General features: G+C 34.0%; 1 protein-coding gene across 2 annotated transcripts in view; it reads right to left on the reverse strand.

Moving 5' to 3' along the window:
- Positions 1–24617, reverse strand: part of LOC148946132 (G2/mitotic-specific cyclin-B2-like) — a 44509-nt gene that overhangs the window by 17522 nt on the left and 2370 nt on the right. Inside the window, exons 1-3 of one of the 2 annotated variants that reach the window (XM_089098160.1) lie at positions 23588–23606; positions 13848–13999; positions 1525–1748 (exon numbers count right to left, since the gene is read on the reverse strand). In XM_089098160.1, coding sequence (XP_088954286.1) covers positions 1525–1748; positions 13848–13898 — 275 coding nt within the window. In that variant the 5' untranslated portion in view covers positions 13899–13999; positions 23588–23606. Of the gene's footprint in view, positions 1–1524; positions 1749–13847; positions 14000–23587; positions 23607–24617 lie in introns of those variants that run through there. The other variant, XM_089098159.1, reaches the window with a different exon arrangement.

The following is a 24617-nucleotide window of genomic DNA, read 5'->3' on the forward strand; positions in this document are numbered from 1 at the left end:
CCTTACCATCAACTGAAAAAAAAAACTTGTTTTATGATGTATTTCCTTACTGCTTTTAATTCATGCCAGGAAATCCCCCCCCTTATAAAACTTCCCCCCAGAAACTTTCCTCGACAAGTAAAATTCTCCCCGTGGAAAATCCCCACACCATGAAAAAATTCCGAGGATTTCCAATAGCAAATACCATGGTGGCCGGCATTTCCCCCGCCCCGGCAAACAACCCCCCCCCCCCCGTGGAAAATAAGGCTTTCCAAATTTGAGAATTTTATTTGAGTTTATTTTTTTTATTTCCGTAGGGGGAAGGAATTTTGGTACTTGTGTATTATGCACCACTCACTCAAGTTTACGCTGTGTAAAACTCGAGAACAAACCTGTTTCTTCATTAATTTTTTTCAGCGTAGCGCGAGACAACACAAAGAAAATTGACAGAATATATGGGAAATATATAATTTGGGCTATATATGTGCACATAAGAGGGGGGGGGGTAAAGCACTTGGACAGTTTGTAGTCAGAAAAAAATTCTTTCTAGGTATGGACGCTAAAAAATTACAGAAGAATAGCGGGGTATCTGGAATTTGTGTTAACTAAAAAAAAAAAAAAAAAAAAAAAAAAAAAAAAAAAAAAAAAAAAAACTTCAGCCAATTTAACTCCAAATATATACATAACACTAACCATCCCCAGGAACCTTTTCACTTTCACTCAAACTCTAAGAATTAAATTCCAAATATCATACGTTATTCTTTACCTGCATGTGTTGCAACCAACCCTAAACTCCAAAAATATACTGGGAAGAGAATACATATTTCTCCGACAGGTTACCGCAAAATATCATTTAAAATATCTTGATAACTTTTATTATGCTTATGTAAAAGTCGATTATATGATGGATAAAGAGAATCCAAGTAACATAAAATATTTGCTCTCAAATAATAAAAGATATTTAGATGATCTTCTGGTGATAAATTGTTCAGATTTTCTAGAGATTTCAAATAAAATACATCCACCAGAGTTAAAGGTGGAATCTAGAAATGGGAATGGCAATTATGACCATTTTCTAGATTTAGATATTAATGTTGCACCTATTAATACACTATTTTTTGAAATATATAATAAAACAGACGATTTTAATTTATAGATTATTATTTCAAGATTAAAAGAAAAACTGAACAAGAAGCTTTTTAATATTAAAATTCCAAAAAAAAACCACACCACAAATTTATATTTTGTTATTGAGTTATTGGAAGCGATGAGCCTTTATGGGCTGAGGTTTGACACTGTCAGTTTTTTTTTTTTTTCACACCAATTATTAACACAAAACCTAATATAACCATATCCTTTCCAAATGCCACGGCATGATACAGAGGAGGGAGAATCAAACAAATTGACAAAAAAAAACATTAGACCCAGAAAGGATTGAAAAAGACAATACAAAGCACAGCTGCAACATCATGTATCCTGTTAGCCTTAACTCAACACACTCAAATCCTTCAATACACCCATAATGCTAACGAAAACGAAGCTTACATCTCTTTTGTTTTGGCTTTGACTTCAGCAAAAGTTGTTTTTGCTTGCAATGGTCTTGTGATTCTAGACTGTCTGACGACTAATGGTTGTCTTTTAACCACAACAGGTTCTTTTTTAGCTACACCAATAGTTGAACGAGTTGCATCACGATTCTCATCACTTACTAGCCCACGTCGTTGAGTTGTTCCGACTTTTTTGACATCCTTCACTGAAGGTCTTGTAGTCTAGAATAACAAATATTTGTCAACTGGTGGTGGTGGTAAAATTCATGGTTTAAGGGTACTTTGCATATTTTTACGGCGCTTTACGCTCGAAAATAATGTTCTAGGACCTCCACCGAATTCATTCTTTTTTTTTTTTTTTTTTTTTGATTTTAACAGTTCTTCTGCTTGACCCGTAATAATCTACTAACGTAAAATATGCCTTTCCTCGCGTAAATGAACACAATGAATCCACTTACTAATCTCTTAGATTCAACACCTTACTCAAGGTTAAAATGAAGTCAAGCTATACGATTCCGAACAAACTAATAGCGTATAGCAGTGAATAGTCGAACTGAGAAGGGAAAAGAAGGTTATAATACGAGCAACACAAGCAATATTCCAGTCGCAATCACACAACCTGAATTAAAAATTCCCTCGCGCACAAAAATTACGGAAAAGGAACTGAAAAAGGAGGAAAAGGAGCAAATGCAAAATCCAAACTGAATTTAACATTTGAATCTAAATAAAGCTAAGTTCTAACAGAAAATAGCAAATTTTACCAAGCAAATTATGGCTGTTGCTACTACCACTACTACCAACAACTCACCGCAGCACCACGCCATCTGAGGCCAGCACAGCTACGCACGCTCCTGTCCTAATCTATTTAAAGCCTCCCTCCTTACACCCTCCTAGGAAATTCCAATTTCCCTTAAATCTTTCTTTAGGACATCCTCCCAACCCAACTGCGGACGGCCTAGACGGTTGGACGAAAAGAAAAATCTTTGGCAATATGTCATTCTTGATCCACAGAACGTGCCCTTTCAAGAGCATTCCTCGAAATGACTCACCGAGTCCGTATATATAAAAAATAATATAACCCATATAGTATATACTATTGGTATTGTGCATTCAATTTGAGCTCGTATGTCCATTTTGGCAAGTTGAATTGCTTTGGTCTTAACATTCATATTGTGAAAATAAACTTTTTTCTTTTTTTTTTATAAAAAACTTCACGGCACATGGTCACTAGAAACAAATGACCTGATATGTCACTAGTCAACATTTTAACCAAGCCTTCTTCCTTTGTCTCTCGACCTTTTTCTTTTTCAATGTTTTTCAATTTAAAACCTCATGAATATGAAGACAAATATTCAGCGTTGCTGTTGCAATTATTTCTCATTAATGCGTCTTAAACGAGTTTTAAGCTAATACAAAATTCCAAATTGGAACTTTCTTTGGCGCCCTTTAACATTTACGTTTCAAAGAAAAACAAATATGTATTCACTATAAAGTGTAGGCTATCATACCAAATAGTATAAAATCTTAGGCTTTGTACTTACAGCATCTTATCATCATACGCTATAAAGTAGAGACCGTAGAACCTTTTCATTGGTCAGCTAAAGAGCATAATTTTACTCCCCTAATCAAAACCCTAAAGCGATGGTTCCTATATTAAAACGTATTCATCCACATTTTAGGCAAAATCTATTCAGCAACAAAACAAGGGTCCACTAATTTAGAAAAATTGAGTAATTAAGCTAGAATTCATTATTCTAACAAACTAACGAATAAAATAAAATTGAGTAGAATGTAAAAGACATAATAGCAACGTCCTTGCTGGATCAAGTTCACGAGCTGGAGCTAGATCATTTAACTCTTTTTTTTTAGACTTTCGTGTCAAAAAATAACCTCATACTCGGCTGAGTATTTTATTTTTGGACTTGAAACGATAATTATTTTTTTTTTCAATATCATTTTTTTATGCGTCAAGCACATGAAAAAGACCCTATCTCCCTTTTAAAGGCCTATAAAATAAAAGTTCAAAATAGGGATAAAATCCTTTTTAATAGCCAGTGTATAGAAATTCACAAAAATACCAGATGTTTCGGTCACATATATAGTGACCAACATCAGTAGTAAAACTAAGCAAAAACAATTTAAAACAAACATTTGGACAGAGGTCAACTACATTGGGTGAATTGAACTTTACTCTGTCAGATTTTAATAAATTATCATAGAGTTCAGCCCAAATTCACCTGTATCCCGATTTCAAAGCAATATTCTTAAATAAGATTTTCTTTATTTCAAGTTTCACAAAAATTTTGTTTTAATCCCCGATCCCTAGAAATCAAAGAGACATTCTCGAACAGAATAAAATGGTCTGGAAAATTGAAAATATCAAACAGTTCGTGGTAACGAACTGCAAGTAAGGACCGACCCGGCTCAATGGTAACCGAAACTCTAAAAAACGGAATTTTGGTACCAATAGATAGATCAAAAGAATCAAATTTTGATTCTGATTTCAAATATATAAGTTTCATCAAATTTAATATTACCCATCAAAAGTTACGCGCCTGAGAAAATTTGGCTGATTTTCGAAAAAAAGGGGGGAAGACCCCCTAAAAGTTATTGAACCTTAATGAAATTCACACCATCATATTCAGCGTATCAGAGAACCCTACTGTACAGGTTTCAAGCTCCTATCTACAAAAATGTGGAATTTTGCATTTTTTGCCAGAAGAAAGATCACGGGTGCGTGTTTATTTTTTTTTTTTTTTTTTTTTTCCCCAGGGGTAATCGTATTGACCCAGTGGTACAAGAATAACGTAATATGGCACATTGGAATAGAAATTAAAAGTTCTAGTGCCCATTTTAAGTGACCAAAAAAAAAATGGAGGGCAGCAAGGCCCCTTCCCACGCTAATATTTTTTCTCAAAATCACTCAATTAAAATTTTGAGATAGCTATTTTGTTCAGCATAGTAAAAAATCTAATAAACATATATTTTAATCTTAATTGTTTACTCAAAGGTAACAGAGGACGTGCTGCACGTTATGAACTTTGCCCATTGCTTACATATCGTATTGGTTATTGGGAAGTATACAGATATTTTCAGGAAGAATTTTTTTCTGGTGGGGGAGGGGGCTGGAGGAGGGGGTTACTCGGGAGAATCTTTCCGTGGAGGATGTTTCTTTGGAGCAAGGGACATCTCTATGAAGGGGGTGCCAGATTTCCAAGCATTATTTAAAAAACGATCAGAAATTAAATTTTAAAAAACCAGTTTTTTTTCAACTGAAAGTAAGAAGCAACATTAGAACTTAAAATGAACATAAATTATTACGTATATGAGGGGGTTCTCCCCCAAGTCAATACCTCGCTCTTTACGCAACAGTTTTTTTAGTGCTTTCAAACGAGCTATCTATTCTAATTATACGGCCTTTTTGTTTTTGGTGTTTTTTAATTAAAAAAATTTTTAACTTTTAACTGAAATTGCGTGTTATTTAATACGGGGATAACCAACTAACATATGTAATAAAATACATTTATTAAAAAAAAAAACAATAAAAAAAACAAGCGATATGGATAAAAAGTAATCGAAGAATGTAAAAAAGGAACTGTGATGTCAAAAAATGTATTAAAAGAATGGGCTTATAATGCTGATTCTAAATATATGAATTTTATTAAGTTTAGTATTACTCATCAAAGGCTACGAGCCTGAGAAAATTTACCTGATTTTTTAAAGAGGGGGGAAACATCCCCTAAAAGTGAAAAAAATTTAAGGAAAGTCAAACCGTCAGATTCAGCGTATCAGAAAACCCTATAACATAGGTTTCAAGCTCATATCTGCAAAAATCTGCAACTGTGTATTTTTTGCCAGAAGAAAAATATACGAATATAGAAGTTCGTTACGTAAGTTAATTTGTAAATTACGTCAGAACCAAATTTAGAGACAGCCATTTAGCAAAAGAAAAGTAAATTTTTATGCAAATTTTGTTTACTTATTCAATGCCGGCGAGCCAAAATAAAAGCTGCATTAACTAACAAACGATCAGAAATTAAATAAAAAAAAACAAATTTTTTAAACTGAAAGTAAGGAGCGACATTAAAACTTAAAACGAACAGAAATTATTCCGTATATGAAAGGGGCTGTGCCCTCTTCAACGCCTCGCTCTTTACGCTAAAGTTTTTATTGTTTAAAAAAAGAGTTGTGAGAAAGTCAAACTTTAGCGTGAAGAGCGAGGCGTTGAGGAGGGCACAGCCCCTTTCATATACGGAATAATTTCTGTTCGTTTTAAGTTTTAATGTCGCTCCTTACTTTCAGTTTAAAAAACTTGTTTTTTTTATTTAATTTTCTTAAAAGGGATGTGAAAGGTGACGGAATTTCAGCCATTTCTGTCAGCACTTGACATAAGCCAGTTCTTTTCCAGTTGATGACAGGGAGTCTGTAAAAAGAAATAGCTCAGTTAAGATGAACAGGTGCTACTGCTCATAGAAAAATAGAAGCATTTTCAAAGGTATTTAAGGAAAAGTCGTGTTTGCATTTAAACTTTTTCAGGCGATGCTGGTCAAGTTTTAGATTAACAAAAATGATAACGAACTGAAAGTAAGGAGTCACACATTCCAATATTAACTGAAACTCTAAAAAAACGGAATTTTGATAACAATTCATACATCGAAAGAGTTGGCTTCTTATATGCTGATTTCAAAGACATAAAGTTCATTAACTTTAAGCCTGTGACTGATTTTTGAAAAATGGAAACAGCCCCAAAGAGTAAAGCAATTTTAATGAAATCCACGCCATCATAATCAGCATATGTGAAAACCCTACTGTAGAGGTTTCAAGCATCTGTCTAAAAAAAAAAAGCTAAATTTTGTTTTTTTTTTGCCCGAAGAAAGATCACGGATGCGTGCATTTTATTTTATTTTTATTATTATTTTTTCGCCAGGGTGACCTTATCTAACCACTGGCCCTAGAAGATTGGGAGAGAGGTCACTCGAACGAATATTAAAAGTTCTACTGGTATTTTTAAGCTACCCAAAAGATTGAGTGGCAACTAGCCTCCCTCTCATGCCCCTCCCCCCCCCCCCCCAAAGACATGAGATAAAAATCAGAGCTAACCATTCGATTCAGCATAGTTGACATGTTCAATAACTGTGGCAAGTTTTTCGACTGAAAGTAAGGAGCAACATTAAAACTTAAAAAAACAAAAATTATGGCATAGATGAGGGGGACTACCCCTTCCTCAGCCGTCGCTCTTTACGCTAAGGTTTGACTTTTTGTCACAATTCTTTAAAAAATAGACTGGTCAAACTCATGGGCCGTTGAATAGGAGTGAGATGTGTTCTTAAAGAACTTTATGACTTAAGTATAAAGAGTGGGGATTGAGGAAGGGATAATCCCCTCATATACGGCAAAATTTATGTTTGTTTTATGATTTAATGTTTCTCCTTACTTTTAATCGAAAGACTTTTTTTTATTAAATCAGTACCAGAAGGGTTTGTTATGCGATTCATCCAAATTTTTCCAAAAGTATAACTACTGATTACGGTCACTGCATATGCTACCGAAATATCTAGTGCTTTTGTGAAATTTATCAATGTCTATTAAAAGGATTTTTATCTCTATTTAAACTTTTATTTATCGTCAATTTGTAGCAATAACTACAAGTGTTATTGACAGTCAATTGTTATCTGCAACCCTTTGGCTAACTAAAGCCGAGTTTTCGTTTTTTTTTACCGATAAAACACCAAATAAATCAGCCAACTAGAAACCCCATTTTCTGTTGCATTAAGAAAAACATGTTTTCTCAGTTTTGTTGGTTGATCTGCTTGCAGTCTCTCTGCAAAACAAAAACGAGGTTTAAGACTGAGAAATGCAGCATTTAACAAAGAGGAAAATTGAGATTGAAGTCCTTACTTCTGTATTGAAAAGTGTGCTTTATCTCCATTGGTTTATATTTGTGTATATTTTTTTAGATGATTGCATAGATTTTTATTCCTGTGGATCTCAACACTGCCCTCCCCCCCAAAAAAAATCTGTCCTATTTTTTTAGAACACAACCCAAATTTTTTTGGGGGGAGGGGTCCTTGGTTTTTTGCATTGTACACCGTTAGAGAGCAATTGGAAACTTCTTCAAGTTACTCCGTTTATTATGCATCCATAAAGAAAACTTACTTTTTATTACATTGCCATCTATCATTTTATCGATTTACTTCAAACTATATTTCTATTTTGTCTTTATGTATAACCGTCGAGATTCATTAAAAGTTCTGAGCTGCTGGAAATGGGGTGAAGGAAAAGGAAAACTACTACTAAAACTACTCCTGTAAAACAACGGAAAACTTCAGCCGGTAAATAAGATACTGCGTGGGGGGGGGGGGGGGAAATAAGCAAAAAAATTAGTCTCTGTTGCTGAAATAGTTGCTATCCTAAGACTTTGACAGCAAAATTTCATTTGACTTATCATGACGGCAAAAAAAAAGGCCCAGAGGGAAAGGAGACTCCTTGAGCAAGCAACTGTTCTTCAATAGCTATTAGAGAACCCGAAAAGCATGTTTCCGATTTGCAGCTCTCCGGGGATGTTTTCAGTATCCCAGAGTTTCCCAAAAGAAATTTGGGCTCTCTGAAACCTCCCAAAACTTCATGCTAAGAAAATTGGCCATTTGTTTTTGGTGTTAACGTTTCAATATTTAGAACCATTCAATTCTAAAATGTATAAAATAATGTATTAATATTGGTGATCCGAATTCCAAGTTTAGATTAAAAAGGCTGTATAGTATACCTGGATGAACAACACTGAGATAAGAAATGGATATAAAAAAGGCGTGTGTAATCCTACAGTCTTAGAGGTATGAAAAAGATATAAAAGCCACAATCTCGCTAGTTTAAATTGTTTACACCAGCATTTTCTAAACTAGGAGGCGCGCCTTCTTAGGGAGGCACAGACTAGTCTAAGGGGAGGTGCAAACATTAGCCGGGATTGACAAAAAAATCTAATGAAAGTTAAAACTACGAAGTCGCACAAAATAGCTTAACCCTTTTGCGATACGGCTAAACACTCCTTTCAGGACGATGAATTAGACGATCTTTGCGATTAATTAGTTTCTCAGACTCTACTACTACTGCTACTAACAACTCACCACAGAACTAGCCGCCTGAGGCAAACAGCTACGCACGCTCCTACTCCGTCCCAATCTATTCAAAGCCTCTCTCTTTACACCCTCCCGGGAAGTTCCCATTCCTGGGTTATAACTAGATTGTTATACCTACAAAATTGCGGCAGTCTGTAGCCATTACTGTTCTTCTTTCCCTACACCAAACTTACCCAGGCTAGGATACCATCTGTCTCTATTTCTGCCGACATGGGCGTTAAAATATCCTAATAGAAACACCATATTTCTACCTGGAGCCTGTCTATCTGCTCCTCTGACTGTAAGTAAAATTCATCTGAGTCACCAGTATCTGCGTCAGCCGGTTCTACAGTTGCATATACTACTATAACTGATACCCTGAACTTTTTAGTCATAAAATGAGTGATTAGTATCTTATTATTAATACTTTCCCAGCCTAAACAGGACTTAGCAGCTTCCTTATTCATTATGAACCCTACTCCCTGTTTATATACCCCATCCTTCCTGCATAAGTAAATAAATTCTATATGACCTACTTTCTTGCTTGCTACCCCTGGGATATGAGTTTTTGAAACTCCTAATAAGTCCACTTCGAATCGTCTGAATTCGTCAGTCAAAATGTCGACCACTGTAGACTGTAGCGTCTTCTTTTTCCAAACACGATATACATTTGATACCGCGCGTATCGTCCCTGGCAATCAAACAGTTCGTGGTAACGAACTGTAAGTAAGGAGCGACCCGGCTCAATGGTAACCGAAACTCTAGAAAACGGTATTTTGATACAAATAGATACATAAAAAGAATCTCATTTTAATGCTTATTTCAAATATATAAGTTTCATCAAGTTCAACTACCCATCAAAAGTTAGGTGCCTGAGAAAATTCGGCTGACTTTCAAAAAAAGGAGGAAAGACCCCCTAAAAGTTATAGAACCTTAATGAAAATCATACCATCATATTCCGCGTATCAGAGAACTCTGCGGTACAGATTTGAAGCTCCTATCTAAAAAAATGTGGAATTTTGTATTTTTTGCCAGAAGTAAGATCACGGGTGCGTGTGTATTTGTTTTGTTTTTTTTTCCCAGGGGTGATCGTATCGAACCAGTTGTCCTAGAATATCGTGGGAGGGCTCATTGGAATGGAAATTGAAAGTTCTAGTGCCCTTTTTAAGTGACAAAAAAAATGGAGGGCAACTAGGCCCCCTCCCACGCTCATTTTTTCCCAAAGTCACCTGATAAAAATTTTGAGATAGCCATTTAGTTCAACATGTTTGAAGATGTTATAAGTATGTCTTTTAGGATGACTTAATCCCTCTAAGGTCCCGGAGGGATGTCTGAAAGTTATGAACTTTACCCAATGTTAACATATAGTATTGGTTATTTGGAAATATACAGACGTTTTCAGGGGAGATTTTGCCTGGTAGTGGGGGGGGGGGGGAGTGAGGGGTTATGTGGGAGGATCTTTCCATGAAGGAAGTTTTCATGGGGGAAGGGACATTGCTATGAAGGGGACTCCGGACTTCCCAGCATTATTTAAAAAAAGATCATAAATTTAGTATAAAAAAAACAAGTATTTCAACTGCAACAGCAGCAACATCGAAACTTTAAACGAAAAGAAAATATTACATATATAATTGGGTTCACCCCGTAGTCAATGCCTGGCTCTTTAAGCCAAAGATTTTTTAGTACTTTCATAAGAGCTATTTATTCTAATTAACGGCCTTTTTGATTAAGCGGTCATTTCTAAAGAATTGGAACAAAACGGAACTTTCACTTAAAGAGCAAGAACTTTCACTTCTTGAATTTTCACTTAAAGGGCAAGTTATTGACTAGGGGGCGAACCCCCTAATAAACGTATTAAAAATATATGAATATAGAAGTTCGTTACATAAGTTAATTCTTAAGTTACGTATATCTATTACTAATAAAAACGTTCGTAAATAAAATTAAACAAGTTTTGAGAAAGCCATTTAATAAAAGTAAATTAATATGAAAATTTTGTTTTAATTATTCATGTACGGTGAGCCAAGATCAAAACCTGCATTTATTCAAAAACGTTCAAAAATTAAATAAAAAAAACAAGTTTTTTAAACTGAAAGTAAGGAGCGACATTAAACCTTTAAACGAATAGAAATTTTTTGTACATGATGGAGAGTGTCCCCTCCTCAACTCCTCGCTCTTTACGCTTAAGTTTGACTCTGTCTCACAACTCTATTTTTTAAAATAATAAAAAACTTTAGCGTAAAGAGAGAGGCGTTGAGGAGGGGACAGTCTCCTTCATATACAGAATAATTTCTGTTCGTTTTAAGTTTTAATGTCGCTCCTTACTTTCAGTTTAAAAAACTTGTTTTTTTATTTAATGTTCTGAAAGGGCCGAAGTAAAATCTTCAGACTTAGGATCTTGCTGTCCAAATGTTATACCATTGAACGCTAATGAACCGAATCCAAGAAGGTCAAAGAGGCTAGCTTCCGCCTTTGGTTTGAAAAGAATTAGAGAATTAAACAATATATAGTTTTATTTGATTTCGTACATAAACTTTTGTTTTAAATTGTGTTTGCTTAGTTTTACTACTGATGACGGTCACTGTATATATGACCGAAATATCTGGTATTTTTGTGAATTTCTATACACTGTCTATTAAAAAGGATTTTATCCCTATTTTGAACTTTTATTTTATCGTCATGGAAACGCAGTGTGGTGTCCGAAATTATTTAAAGGCCTATGCAAATTTTCATTATTTCAGTAAAAATCATTTTACCAAATGAACACATAAAAAAGGTCCATTCTCTCTTTCAAAGGCCTACATAAAAAGACCTGTTAGCAATTAAACCAGTTTCAATTTTAGATTTGATGCATCTGTGGAACCTTCATAATTGAAGGAATCAATATGTGGTGTAGATGGATTCTCCCCATTTAAAAACGAAATTTTGTATTTTCCCTTCACCTGGTCTGTATTTAGACAAGAACCCAGCTGGCGGCTATGCAAGGCTTTATCCTTTGTATGTCTATGTAACAAGTTGTTAAATAAATAAATTTCTTGGCCAGGATTCCCAATCAGAACTAATGATCACAGTTGTTTAGATTAGCATAATTACTGAAGGCATAGCTTTTTCTGTAAGGACACACAATGTCCTTTTAAACCAAAAATCAGCCAAATTTCCCACAAAATTAAGACTCGGATTAAGACTTTGTCATTCTTCATATGAAAAATACAGAAGATAAAGCAATGAAAATTTTGAAGATAGCTAATTGCATTAGACTAATTGAATATCTCGACTATATGTCTAATAACTGTCCTCGGCAAAAAAGTGCAAAAAAATATTTAAACTTACAATAAGAAACAAGGAAATTAACAAGTAAAAAGTCCTAAATCCTAAGTAAAAAGGCCCAAGTTTATTAATCTTTGTAAATTCAGCTGAGCCTTACAAGTTTTAGTTGAACTTGTAGAGAGTAATGAAGCAATGACTCTTTTACTGTTGGTATTTATTTTTAATTTCCTTGTTTTTAATCGTATAAATTCTTTTTCTCCACTTTTTCGCCGAGGACAGCTATTAAATATATCGTCGAGATATTCAATTAAAAAAAAAATAATTAATTTTGTCTTTTTTGATTTTAGTCTTGTCGAAGACGGCTAATAGGCAAAATATTCAATCAATCTTCTTCTACAATTCACTACCTTCAGAATTTCCTCATTGCACTATCTTCTTTATTGTCCATATGAAGGAAAAGCAGTGAAAAGAATGGGGTGTCTTTTCATTGTCATGTGGGGTGTCTTTATTTTTGTCATTCTTCAAACACTATATTTAACATTTATTTTTGCTTTTTATTATTTCCCACATTTTAGCTTCTTTTACTATTTTATTTTAGATTGCTGTTTTCTGACCTATAAATATTCTGGCTGTTTTCTGACCTATAAATATTCTTTATGAAATTTGTTATATATATATATATATATATATATATATATATATATATATATATATATATATATATATATATATATATATATATATATATATATATATATATATATATATATATATATATATATATATATATATATATATATATATATATATATATATATATATATATATATATATATATATATAATATATATATATATATATATATATATATATATATATATATATATATATATATATATATACTTCTTATATTTTTGTAGATTTAAATTTTTCGTACTAAACTAAAGGATTTCAATTCTTACCAAACTTTTCAATTTCTTGTGTCGAAAAGTTGTGCATTTTTATGTGATTTTTGCTTTATATTTCATATTTTTTTTCAATAAAAACATGTTTGGCAATGTTTGCTTTTAAGAATCACTTCAAAAATAAAACTTTATTTTTTTTCGTTCTTGAAACTAACATATCCCACTCAGGCACTGACACAGGAGAGGCAGGTGGAATTTAAGTTTGTATCCCTTCTTTCTGTGTTCTTTTACATTTTTGTTGATTCGCCAATTTTTGGTACTTCTTTGACACAGTAGACAGAATATACCAGTAAGCTTATTGCAGATCATTTCTGGTCATCGTGAACAAAAAGCTCCTCCCACTTATTTCTGCCTTAGCTTGTTTAGCCTGTTTCTGCATTAGTTTTATTTCCGTTTGTTTCAATGCACTTTGATGGACAGTCTAAAACTGTCTAGCATGTCTATCATGTTTAAATCTGCCAAAACGTTCTCCGGAGCACTTGCACCCCGGTCCGGGTTTTTATAACGGGTGAGCTAAAGAATGATCATGCTGGATAATATATGAACTGTGTTCTTTGATAAAAAAAAAATTCATTTGAAACAACTCTCCCCTCTCCTTAGAACAAATTCCTTTGGAAAAGCCTGAGTTTGCGACTTAATATGAACTATGTTCATTAAAATTAGGCTTACTAGGCATTTTATCTTTTTAATTTTCTAGAATACTACTATTCTTTGGACAAATACCTTCAATCAAGCATAGTATGCCCGAGGAGCCATATACTTGAAACCAGGTAAGTAATGACTTTTGACATGAAATTGTTGAAACCAGATCACAAATGACCATTGACTTAAGACCCCTCCCATATCTATTTTTTTTTTTTTTAATGTGACCTGTACGTGCTTATGACAATGTCTATGATAATTCCACCAATTCAGGGGATTAGCTGGATTAAAGCGTTAAACAACCCAATACCTCTAGGTAGAAACAAATTACTTACAAGAATTATATGGAGACGAGCAGGAGCTTCCAGCATGGCACTGTACACCATCCACTATAGCTGTGGCAATCTTAAGAGCCACCTTGTCAGCTTTCTTTGTCTTGGCCCTCACTGTTCCCGCTGCTGTATTGTGGACCAAAACTGATGTCAATCTGTAGATTAGAACATTTTTAAATAAACACAAATATATATACAATCTTGACCCCCCTCCGAAATTTTGTCTGACTCGTATAAACGTAACAAATAGCATATAAACAGATTTTTGATGCATTTTTTTGTGACCCCCCTCCCAAATTTGATGTTTTAGTTGTATATATATATATATATATATAATATATATATATATATATATATATATATATATATATATATATATATATATATATATATATATATATATATATATATATATATATATATATATATATATATATATATATATATATATATATATATATATATATATATATATATATATATATATATATATATATGTATATATAATTTGGAAAAAAGGGCACATACCTAGTGTCATACTTAAGCACTGGAAATTAAACTCAAAGAAAAATGGAAGCTACCTTAACTAACTTACCAAACAAAAAACAAAAGGATTGGAACTATTCCTCAACAAATTATAACTTTTAGATAAATTTGCAGCAGCCTCTGAAACAAGCATTTATCAGACTGCTCCTGGATTTTAGCTGGAATTGAGTTCTGGATTTTTGGCCCAGTAAGACAAACACTAAAATAAATTTTAGATGTTCAGCAAGTTTCATGTGTCAAATCTAATCTACAAGTTGTTGGGTAATTATGGTAACAATAATGAGGTGCAAGTACCCCAGAAAAATTCAAAGGCAACATGCAGTACAATTAGTCATGGCAAATATTAGAAATAGAAGTAAAATTCAGGTGGTCTAAAGAAAAAATCCCATAAAGATGTTTAATCAATGAACCATAACCAGTATCAACAAGAATCTTCATTGATTTATCTTGAAGTATTTGAAGGGATATAAGAACAGATGAAAAGGTAAAAGCCCACACAGAAACACAATAAAGAAAATATATGGGTTGTCAAAAGGGCAGAACTCAGGAATGACTGAGTATATTAATTTGGAACTTCCATGAAATGATAAGGGAGATGATCAATTGACCAAAAGGCAAAAATTGCATGCTGCTACAACTACAGATACCACTGCTTCTACTACTACCACAACTACTACCACTATTATAACTAAAACTACTACTTCTGTAGCGAGTGTTCTAAGGCTGAGGATATTGAAATAAACATCTGAGTAAATGCTGAGGGGAAAGTTGAACTAAATAAAAATGTACTATGTGCATACAGATTGCTGATACAGGCTTATCAGCAATATTTTTTGAATGGCTTATCCTATCAAGAGGAAACTTCAGGGGCACCATGAGTGGGATGTTCAGTTGACCAAAAGGCAACTACTGCTACTACTGCTGTTACTACTAATGATAATACACTATTACTGCCATTTCTGTTCCTACTACTACCACAACTACTATGATACTAGTAAAATTGAGGCTACACATATGAAAGTGAAAATTTGACAGAATATTGGGGGGGGGGAGGGAATTTGAACTAAATCAAAACCCACTATGTGCATGCAGATTGTCAAAAGGGCGTATCTTAAGAATGGATTTGGGTATTGATTGGAACTTTCAGAGAATACTTAAACAGGGAAGACCAATTGACAAAATGTAATATATGCATGCCACTACTAACACTAATACCACTGCTACTTTTGTTAATACTGCTACTAAACTACTCCAACTACTACTGCAATTGCAAGAACTTGTAAGGCTTAGAGTATTAAGATAAAAAACGCATCAAAAGGGACATCAGCAATATTTTTAAAATGGCTTACTGCATTAAGGTGAAACTTCTGTGGCATCATGAATGGGATGTTCAACTGACCAAAAGGCAAGATATAGCCTACATGCTACTACCACTATTAATACTGCTGCTACTACTGTTACTACTAATACAACACTTACACTGCAACTACTTCTCCTACTACTGCCACAACTACTATGATACTAGTACTATTAAGGCTAAGTCTAAGAAGGTAAAATTTGAGAGGTTATTAAGGGAGAATTTGAACTCACAAACAAAACAAAGTGAATTTACATTGTCAAAAGAGGCATCTTAAGAATTGATTTGTGTATTAAGTTTGAATTCTCAGAGAATGCTTAAAGGGGAAGAGACCAAAAATGACCAAAATGCAATATGTACACACTACTACATATACTAGTACCACTGCTACATTTACTAGTTCTACTACTACTATTACTATTAATCCATCAACTACTTCTATTGCAACTACTTGTAAGGCTGAGAGCATTAAAATGAAAATTTCAATAAGTATATGAATATACACCTCCAGCAAAAGCGCAGAGTGGAGCAGGCTGGTTTTATGCCTGGCTGATCAACAACAGAGCAGATATTCTCCATAAGACGAATCATTGAGAAGGCAAACAAGTTCCACCAGCAGGCTTTCATTGCTGATGTTGATTTCAAGGCAGCATTCAACTCAGTTGATGAAGATTCTTTATGGAATATTCTTTCTAATACTGGCCTCCTGTCAAAATATGTCTGCCTACTCAGGGCCATGCATCAAGAGACTGAAAGTTGTGTGCAAGTGAATGGTAGACGCAGCTCATTCTTTTCAGTATGAACAGGAGTCAGACAAGGTTGCTCAGTTGCTCCTGAGCTATTTAACTGTATTATAGATCATGTACTGATTTAAACAATCTGGAGGTTGAGCTAGAGCTTGATAGAGATAGAGTTGCCACTGATTGTGACTTTTCTGATGACACAGCACTAAATCACCAACTACAAGTCATAGCTGCTCATGGCTCTCAACATGCTTCTGAAAGAAGCTGCCAAGACTAAGAGTTTCCATTAACTGGAAGAAGACAAAAGCCATTGTAGTGAAGCCAAAGTCTGATGCCAACAATTCTAATTACTTGGTTGACCATTTCACTTATCTTGGTTCTATCATATCTTCAGACAGCTGCATCAACCATGAAGTTGTTGTCTGTGCGACCAAGGCGTCTGCTGTCTTCAGCATACTGATCCATGTTTGGAAGAAGCCAATGATCAAACAAGCCACCAAAATGAAGATCCTTGGAGGGTCAGTCAAGTCAATCCTGCTGTACAGAACTGAAACTTGGCCTGCAACTGCAGCTGTCCAGTGCTATCCCAACACTCTTCAATCTAAACTTTGAACTAACCATTAGTGGATGGAAACCAGTGCTTCCATTTGACTGATGGGAAAATAAACTATTTAAGTGCAAAAAAGAGTAGAATTATAGTAGGATATAATCTGGAAGTAAGTATGTTATTGTGCTTACTATTTGAATAGGAATGTTAACAAAATTGATTCTTATGCTATATTACCGGTGTTTCACTTCAAATTTTTTCAATCCCTAAAAGGCTGGTGGAAAATCCCTAAAATTTTCTGACTTTTTTCCAAGTTACAAGTTAAGAATTATTAGGCTGACTTTTAATAGCATTTGTTAAGACGACTTATTTTGCAACTCAAGACCTTTTACATGTACCAAAAAATCTTCTTTTGACGTTTAAAACAATGCTTTGTATTTATCAACTAGTTAAGTTTGGTTTTGATTTGAAGATTCCGGGCTCAGATCTGAGATTCTGGACCATTTGAATATATTTTACTTATTTGTCTTTCTTTGGGATTATTTTTTCCTCCTCTATTACTACTTTTCCAATACCCTCGTTTTTATTTGAATTGGTACAAAGGATTGGCATGAATAATATCCTACCAGTTGCTTTTCAACAAATTATTTTTGTTTGACTTTTTTCATATTGAGTTGTTAATTTGAAGTTAAGTATAGAAGCAAAAATGAATCACTTAAAGCTTGATTTAAGGACAGCGCCTGCATTTTGATCTCTTGAATTATTTGATTGCATCTATTGTAGACTACTACCTGCCTCCCATTTTTCCAGAAAATGCTGAATGTAGACGCACTTTAATTTGTATACCAAAGAATTTAATGAAAATAACTAAATAATAAGATTTAAGACAAAACACCAAATATTAAAATTAATTTATACTAATTAATACTAAATTAATTAATACAAAAATTAAGTAATTAAGTAATAAATTAAGTAATTAATACTAAAATTAATACTAAAAGTCACCACTGTCATTGCCATCCCCATTGCCTAAAAAAGCAACGCATTCAGATGCAGTCGCATTGGATTTCACAGACTTCATTTTTTCTTTAAACTCTCAGCCAACGCATGGGGCCTTTATGCTTCATCCCATACTTGACAGAAATCATCACAGCCAAAGTTACATTTTGAGCCCATTCCTCTTTTCATTTTTTACTGTTTTTGTAATGGTGAAAAGTCTTTCCACAACAACATTTGAACAGGGAGGTCCAGAAATAAACCAAATGACATGAAGAACGCTAGTAAACTTTAGCACTTCACTTGGCGTCTTGATGGATGCCACCCAGTTCCAAAAATCAAACCTTCAGTCCTTCCCCATTGTTAGTCCTTCCCCATTAGTCCTTCCGATTATTTTGTTTCAAATTTTGTGGAACTATCCATGTCCAACAAAAACAAGAATGTTTGTCAATTACTTTTGCTGAAATCCCACCATTGTATCCAAAATTCCTATTTCTGTAACAAAAATGCATATGCTTGGCAAGGAAAAAAGTGGAAAAGCCAAATTCAAAGTAGAAATAAAGTACTAAAGTAGGCTGAAAATATTAGAGCAGAAACATTCAAAATAAAGTAGTCTACTCTAAAATATAGTAGAAATGGAAGCACTGCTGGAAACATCCAAGAGGAAGACCCAAGTTCTAGTAGAATGATAGTCATAGGAAATTCCTAGACCAGGCTGACAACACTCAATGCCACCACAGCATGACAATTAACAGTAACAATATAATATATACATATTATCAAAAGGACATATTGACAATGTCATAGCAATGGCTAATTGTACTAGGTTGAGTACTAAAACTACTGCTGTGACTACTATTACACCTATGCCAAAAGGATATGAAGGTGAAATTTTCAGAAAAGTTTTAGGGGGGAAGGTAAACTGAATCCCAACACACCATCCATATGCAGGTTGTCAAAAGGGCATATAAGCAACATCTTAGGAACAGTTTTATGTGTAAAATTAAAACTTACAAAGCGTATATTATTATTATTACTGCTATTACTATAACTACTGGTGCTCCTAAAGCTAAGGGTATTATGGCAAAAATTTTGGGCAATACTGAAACTGTATTGATCTAAATCAAAACGCACTATGCCCACATAGGTTGTCAAGAGTACATGTCAGGAAGCTTCAGGAATGGTATTAAAATGAAACTGTCATTGTGTGTTGAAGAAGATGTAAAAAACAAAAACAAAGAGGCTGTTTGCATACTGCTACTACACAAGGGTATTAAGATGAAGCTTTCCAGGAATATTTAGCCAGATGTTGAACTAAATCAAAATGAAAATTCATACATTGTAGATTATGTGTTGCTTTATGTCACACCCTGTGAGGATTTTGTTTGGCTGGTCTCCATTTGTCACATCCAAGGTGATTTTTATCTGTCCACTACCACTACCAGAAGTTTCAATTTTTGTGTAACCTTTGATTTTAAAGAAGTAAGATTGTTTTCTAATTTGACTCCTTTATTGCAAGTTTATTATAGATTTATTTTATATTAAGAAAAAAGCTGTTCAGCAAACATTGGACCAATTTTTTGTGAAAGCCAACTTACAACAGCATCCATTATGGATTCATCAGAATGTGATTAACTTTGATTTTGTTTTTCATAAATTAATTGTATACAGCAGTTTATTTGGTTTTAATTGGATACATTTTTTTGTTCTTTGTATGTATACAATAAAATGGTACTTCTCTCTTATAGCCACCACAGTCAAGATTTCGCATCCCAAACATGAGAGAATAACCAGTTTTTATGGTCTTTATACCAGACACTGTTAGCTTTTGCTTGGTGGGAAACTACATTGTAGCTACATTTTAATCAAATATTTAGTTTGTATTTTGGCTAGGTTAGTTTAGGTTATGTATTTAATATAATGTAGTCCTGGTGGCCCCCCTACCATCATTCTTTGTTCTAGTTTTCATAACTCTGTTGATAAAGTATTATATTTTCATCATATTTTGTTTTATTTCATTAGCATTAACCAAACAGAACTTGAGAGTGGTGGCTATAAGATACAAGTACCACATAAAGAAAGAAAAAACGAGCAAAAATGGGGTTTTTATAGGCCAAATGAAGATACTGAAAAAACAAAGCGAATATTTCGAGAGGACAAACGCCTCTCTTCTTCAGCGCGAAACGAAACGATGGATCAATAAAAGCCAAAAATTAAAAGAATTAAAACCAACTACCTAACAACCATAAAAGCGATTTATTCGCCAATATCCATGATTTGCACAAAATTCAAAAATATGAACTGCCATCGACGGATACTAGCGAATAACTGACAAAGTAAAGGACACAATTCATTCACTCGAAAAACAAAACGAACCAGCAATTAAATAAGTTGGAGAACTATGTCATTTGATTTCGGATTTTAATTAATGCATTTCTTGAGACACCCTTTGAGACCTAAGGGGTTGTTCACGTGTATGATTAGATGACTGGGAAAGTGGTTCAAGGTTTATTTCAGGGATTACTAAAGTATCGGCTTCTCTTTTGAGAAAACCAAAATATGACTCGTTTATTCTTAAATCACCGGAATCTCTGTTTAAAGCTAGACCTAAATGTTGGTATTTATAAATTTCAACAGCTTCTCTGTAGTCCTGGACAATACCTTTGTCATGCGAAATAAGACTAGCTTGATTAAACAAAATAGTATGGTCTGGTTTTTCAAATATGTGCTCTGCAAGGGCAGAGTCAAAATTTTCAGGTTTTTTCCGCTTTTTAAGTGTATTATTAATTGAACTAGAGTGCTGATTTAATCTATCCATTAGTCGCTGATCAGTTCTTCCGATATACCAAAGACCACACGAACAAGGAATTCTGTAGACACCAGAGGTGAAAACTCCGGTGTCTACAGAATTCCTTGTTCGTGTGGTCTTTGGTATATCGGAAGAACTGATCAGTGACTAACGGATAGCTTAAATCAGCACTCTAGTTCAATTAATAATACACTTAAAAAGCAGAAAAAACCTGAAAATTTTGACTCTGCCCTTGCAGAGCACATATTTGAAAAACCAGACCATACTATTTTGTTTAATCAAGCTAGCCTAATTTCGCATGACAAAGGTATTGTCCAGCACTACAGAGACGCTGTTGAAATTTATAAATACCAACATTTAGGTCTAGCTTTAAACAGAGATTCCGGTGATTTAAGAATAAACTAGTCATATTTCGGTTTTCTCAAAAGAGAAGCCGATACTTTAGTAATCCCTGAAATGAACCTTGAATCACTTTCCCAGCCATCTAATCATACACGTGAACAAACCCTTAGGTCTCAAAGGGTGTCTGCAAGAAATGCATTAATTAAACTCCGAAATCAAATGGCATAGTTCTCCAACTTATTTAATTGCTGGTTCGTTTTGTTTTTTGAGTTAATGAATTGTTTCCTTTACTTTGTCAGTTGTTCGCTAGTATCCATCAATGGCAGTTCATATTTTTGGATTTTGTGCAAATCGCGGATATTGGCAAATAACTCGCTTTTATGGTTGTTAGGTAGTTGGTTTTAATTCTTTTAATTTTTGGCTTTTATTGATCCATCGTTTCGTTTCGCGCTGAAGAAGAGAGGCGTTTTTCCTCTCGAAATATTCGCTTTGTTTTTTCAGTATCTTCATTTGGCCTATAAAAACCCCATTTTTGCTCGTTTTTTCTTTCTTTATGTGATGTCAGGCCAATGTGGGTTAAGAAATTATATACAAGTACCATACCAATAAAATTTTATGTTATTTTGTTTTTTTTTTAATGTTTACTTTGTTCAATTTTCTTTTTGAAAAGAAGTATTTTTGTAACCCTGTAACCTATCTTCAATCTTAACATGGTTTGCTATAGAAAACCCTAGTTCACTTTGCATTATTTCAATTTGCATTGTGTTTTTGGAATGTAACCCTGATACAAAGTGAGGTATTGGTGCAACAGGAATAGCATTTCTAACGCTAAAACCAGAGAAAAGGAACCTGAAAATTAAGGTATAGGCTAATGTTGTTCTGTGAAAATTCCGATACCTGTCAAGTAGGCAAATCAGAAAAGGGTTAACATAGTAGGGTAAAGGTACCGATGATTCGACAGTTTTTCTACTCTAGAAGTCTTAATTTAAAGACTTTTGGTTTGAAAAGGGTTTCAGTATGTAGGAAAAACACCTAGAAATCTAATTGTTTAATGAGAAGTTTGAAGTTTTATCTGAAAAGGGTACAAAACTCCGATTTTCCGAAATTAGAGCATTTACACCTACATATCTGACACAACAAAAAAGTTACCTGTTTTCAATGCAAGTCAGAACCCAATTCGAAACCCGTCTAAATACTTGGGGAATACTTGTGGGCGGAACCTGGTGTATTTGACATGTATATTCTTGTTTCTTTGTTTTTCTTCAACTTCATTTAATGTGTAAAAGTATAAAAGACTATGCAAAAAGTACAAGTAACAAAACTAACAAAATCGTTTCAAGTATGTAGTATTTGGTATAACAAAATCAGTACAACAAATTTTAATACACATTATTAAATACAAATAGTATTTAGTATAACAAATTTAGTATAACAAAATTGTTTCACTAGCATTTCCGAAGGGATAGGGTCTAGGAAAACGAGTGTGGATTTCAAAAAATTTAAGAAGTTTATTTGATTTAGTGGATTTTATTTTCATGTGCACATTCTTAGTTTTGTCCAAAACATAGGCCTATGCATCATTTTGTATAAGATTTTGTATTCGATAAAATTTGTATTTTTTTATTTGGATGAAGGATAAATAAGGGTATAATATAAAAAAATCTGGGGGGGGGGGGGCAAAATCAGGTCGGGGGGGGGGGGGAACGAGGTCTGGGGGGGGGGAACGAGGTCTGGGGGGGGGCAACTGCTCCCCTGCCCCATAGCAATTTACGACCCTGCATGGTATGAGGCCAAGCAGCAGTTCCTCAGATGATGGAAAAATCCAGTGTCTGTAAGTAAAACTTCAAAGTTTAAAAAAAAAACCTTTTGTTTAAATGTTCTTTCATCTGAAATATTATTAGAAATAATAATCCGCAAAATCTCTCACTGCGCAGAAAGCACCTATAAAATCGACAGCTATGGTGCCTATGGTTTTGTCAGTGGATCCTGGAATTTTGACACCTATTATTTCTCATCTGTTTTACATGTTCAGTGAAGTTTCAACAAAGTCACCTATATTTTGACTGGGCCTGTTGCTGTCTGTCCAAAATTTCGACAAGGTTACTACGAGATATTCGCCAAAGAAAATATATCCCTTGATAGAAGCCAATATTTATGCTTGAATGCAGCTGAAGGAACATTTTTAGTCCGCCTGGTATTCCACTACATCAAACAAGAATTTTCAACACTTGGAACCTAGTTTCGACAATGCAATTTCCGTCACCATTTTCATTTAATTTTATCAAGAAAAAGCTAATGTGACTACATTTCAGAGAAGATCAGATGTATCTCGACACATTGGCACTTATCCCAACTTTTTCTTGCAATAAATAACCAAGTAATGACAGTTTGAACATTACATACCTGAAAAATTGTTGGGAGCTCCTTTTGTGTTGAAAACAGGAAACTGACCAAATTGAATGTTCTTTTCTTATCTGGGTGTACCAGATATAGTTCCACGTTTCGCACCGTCAAAATATAATGACGGCTCCAAGAGATGGCGCTCTAAGTCACGGCTAAGCAGAGCTATCCCATTTTGAAGGAAAATTTTGACAGTGGTTCCAAAATTGCACTGTCAAATCCTTGGTGCCTTTACCCTAGTTTGGAAATACATTCCTGGAGTATGTATTTGACCCTGGATTCAATGCTAATAGTTTTATAATCCTAACCTAACCACTCTCCAAGATAAAAAAAAGTAGCTTGTCTAGAATTTTACTGTGTGTCTTTCTATTGGTAGGCTATTTACAATTTAAAATTATTTTAATCTGGTTTAATCCAGATATATTTATCTGGTCAATCTTAAAGATTCTTTGGAATTAGATATACTTAATGCTATTGACAGGTCAAGAATTGAGCTAGGTACCTATTAACAAACATGGGTGCCCATAGGGGGGGCAATTACACAAGGTTTGTCCCCCCCCTTGAATTCAGCTTATGGGCACAGTTAACAAAGAAACATGAAGCATCAAAAGATGAAAAATAACAAAGAAATATACTATTTCAGACTATATCTGGGAATGGGCACACTGCCAGAAATATGAATAGGCTATGATATTTGGAAAAGCCATATAACAAAGAATCCAATTGTAGCCTAGGCCTTTGACCTTTTTTAAGAACATTTCCTTCTAGAGAGCTACTCAAATACTCTCTTGCTAAGTGTTAAATGTAGGCTACAGGCTAAAATTTTTATACTCAACCTAGGGTAAAAACCAGTATCCAATATAGCAAAACTAAAACCCTCACACCTTGTTACCAAAGAGGAATCGAGAAGAATTGTATATATCAATGAATAGCTAAAGATATAAGCTATGCATCAATATGGTTACTATTGAAATTATTTTAGATCAAACACATGAAATTATTAGTTATTGACTTGCCTACAAGGACCTCTTTA

This window comes from Artemia sp. Qi Xiang Cuo, chromosome 12 (assembly GCF_049724085.1).
Source record: "Artemia sp. Qi Xiang Cuo chromosome 12, ASM4972408v1, whole genome shotgun sequence".
Classification (NCBI taxonomy): domain Eukaryota; kingdom Metazoa; phylum Arthropoda; class Branchiopoda; order Anostraca; family Artemiidae; genus Artemia; species Artemia sp. Qi Xiang Cuo.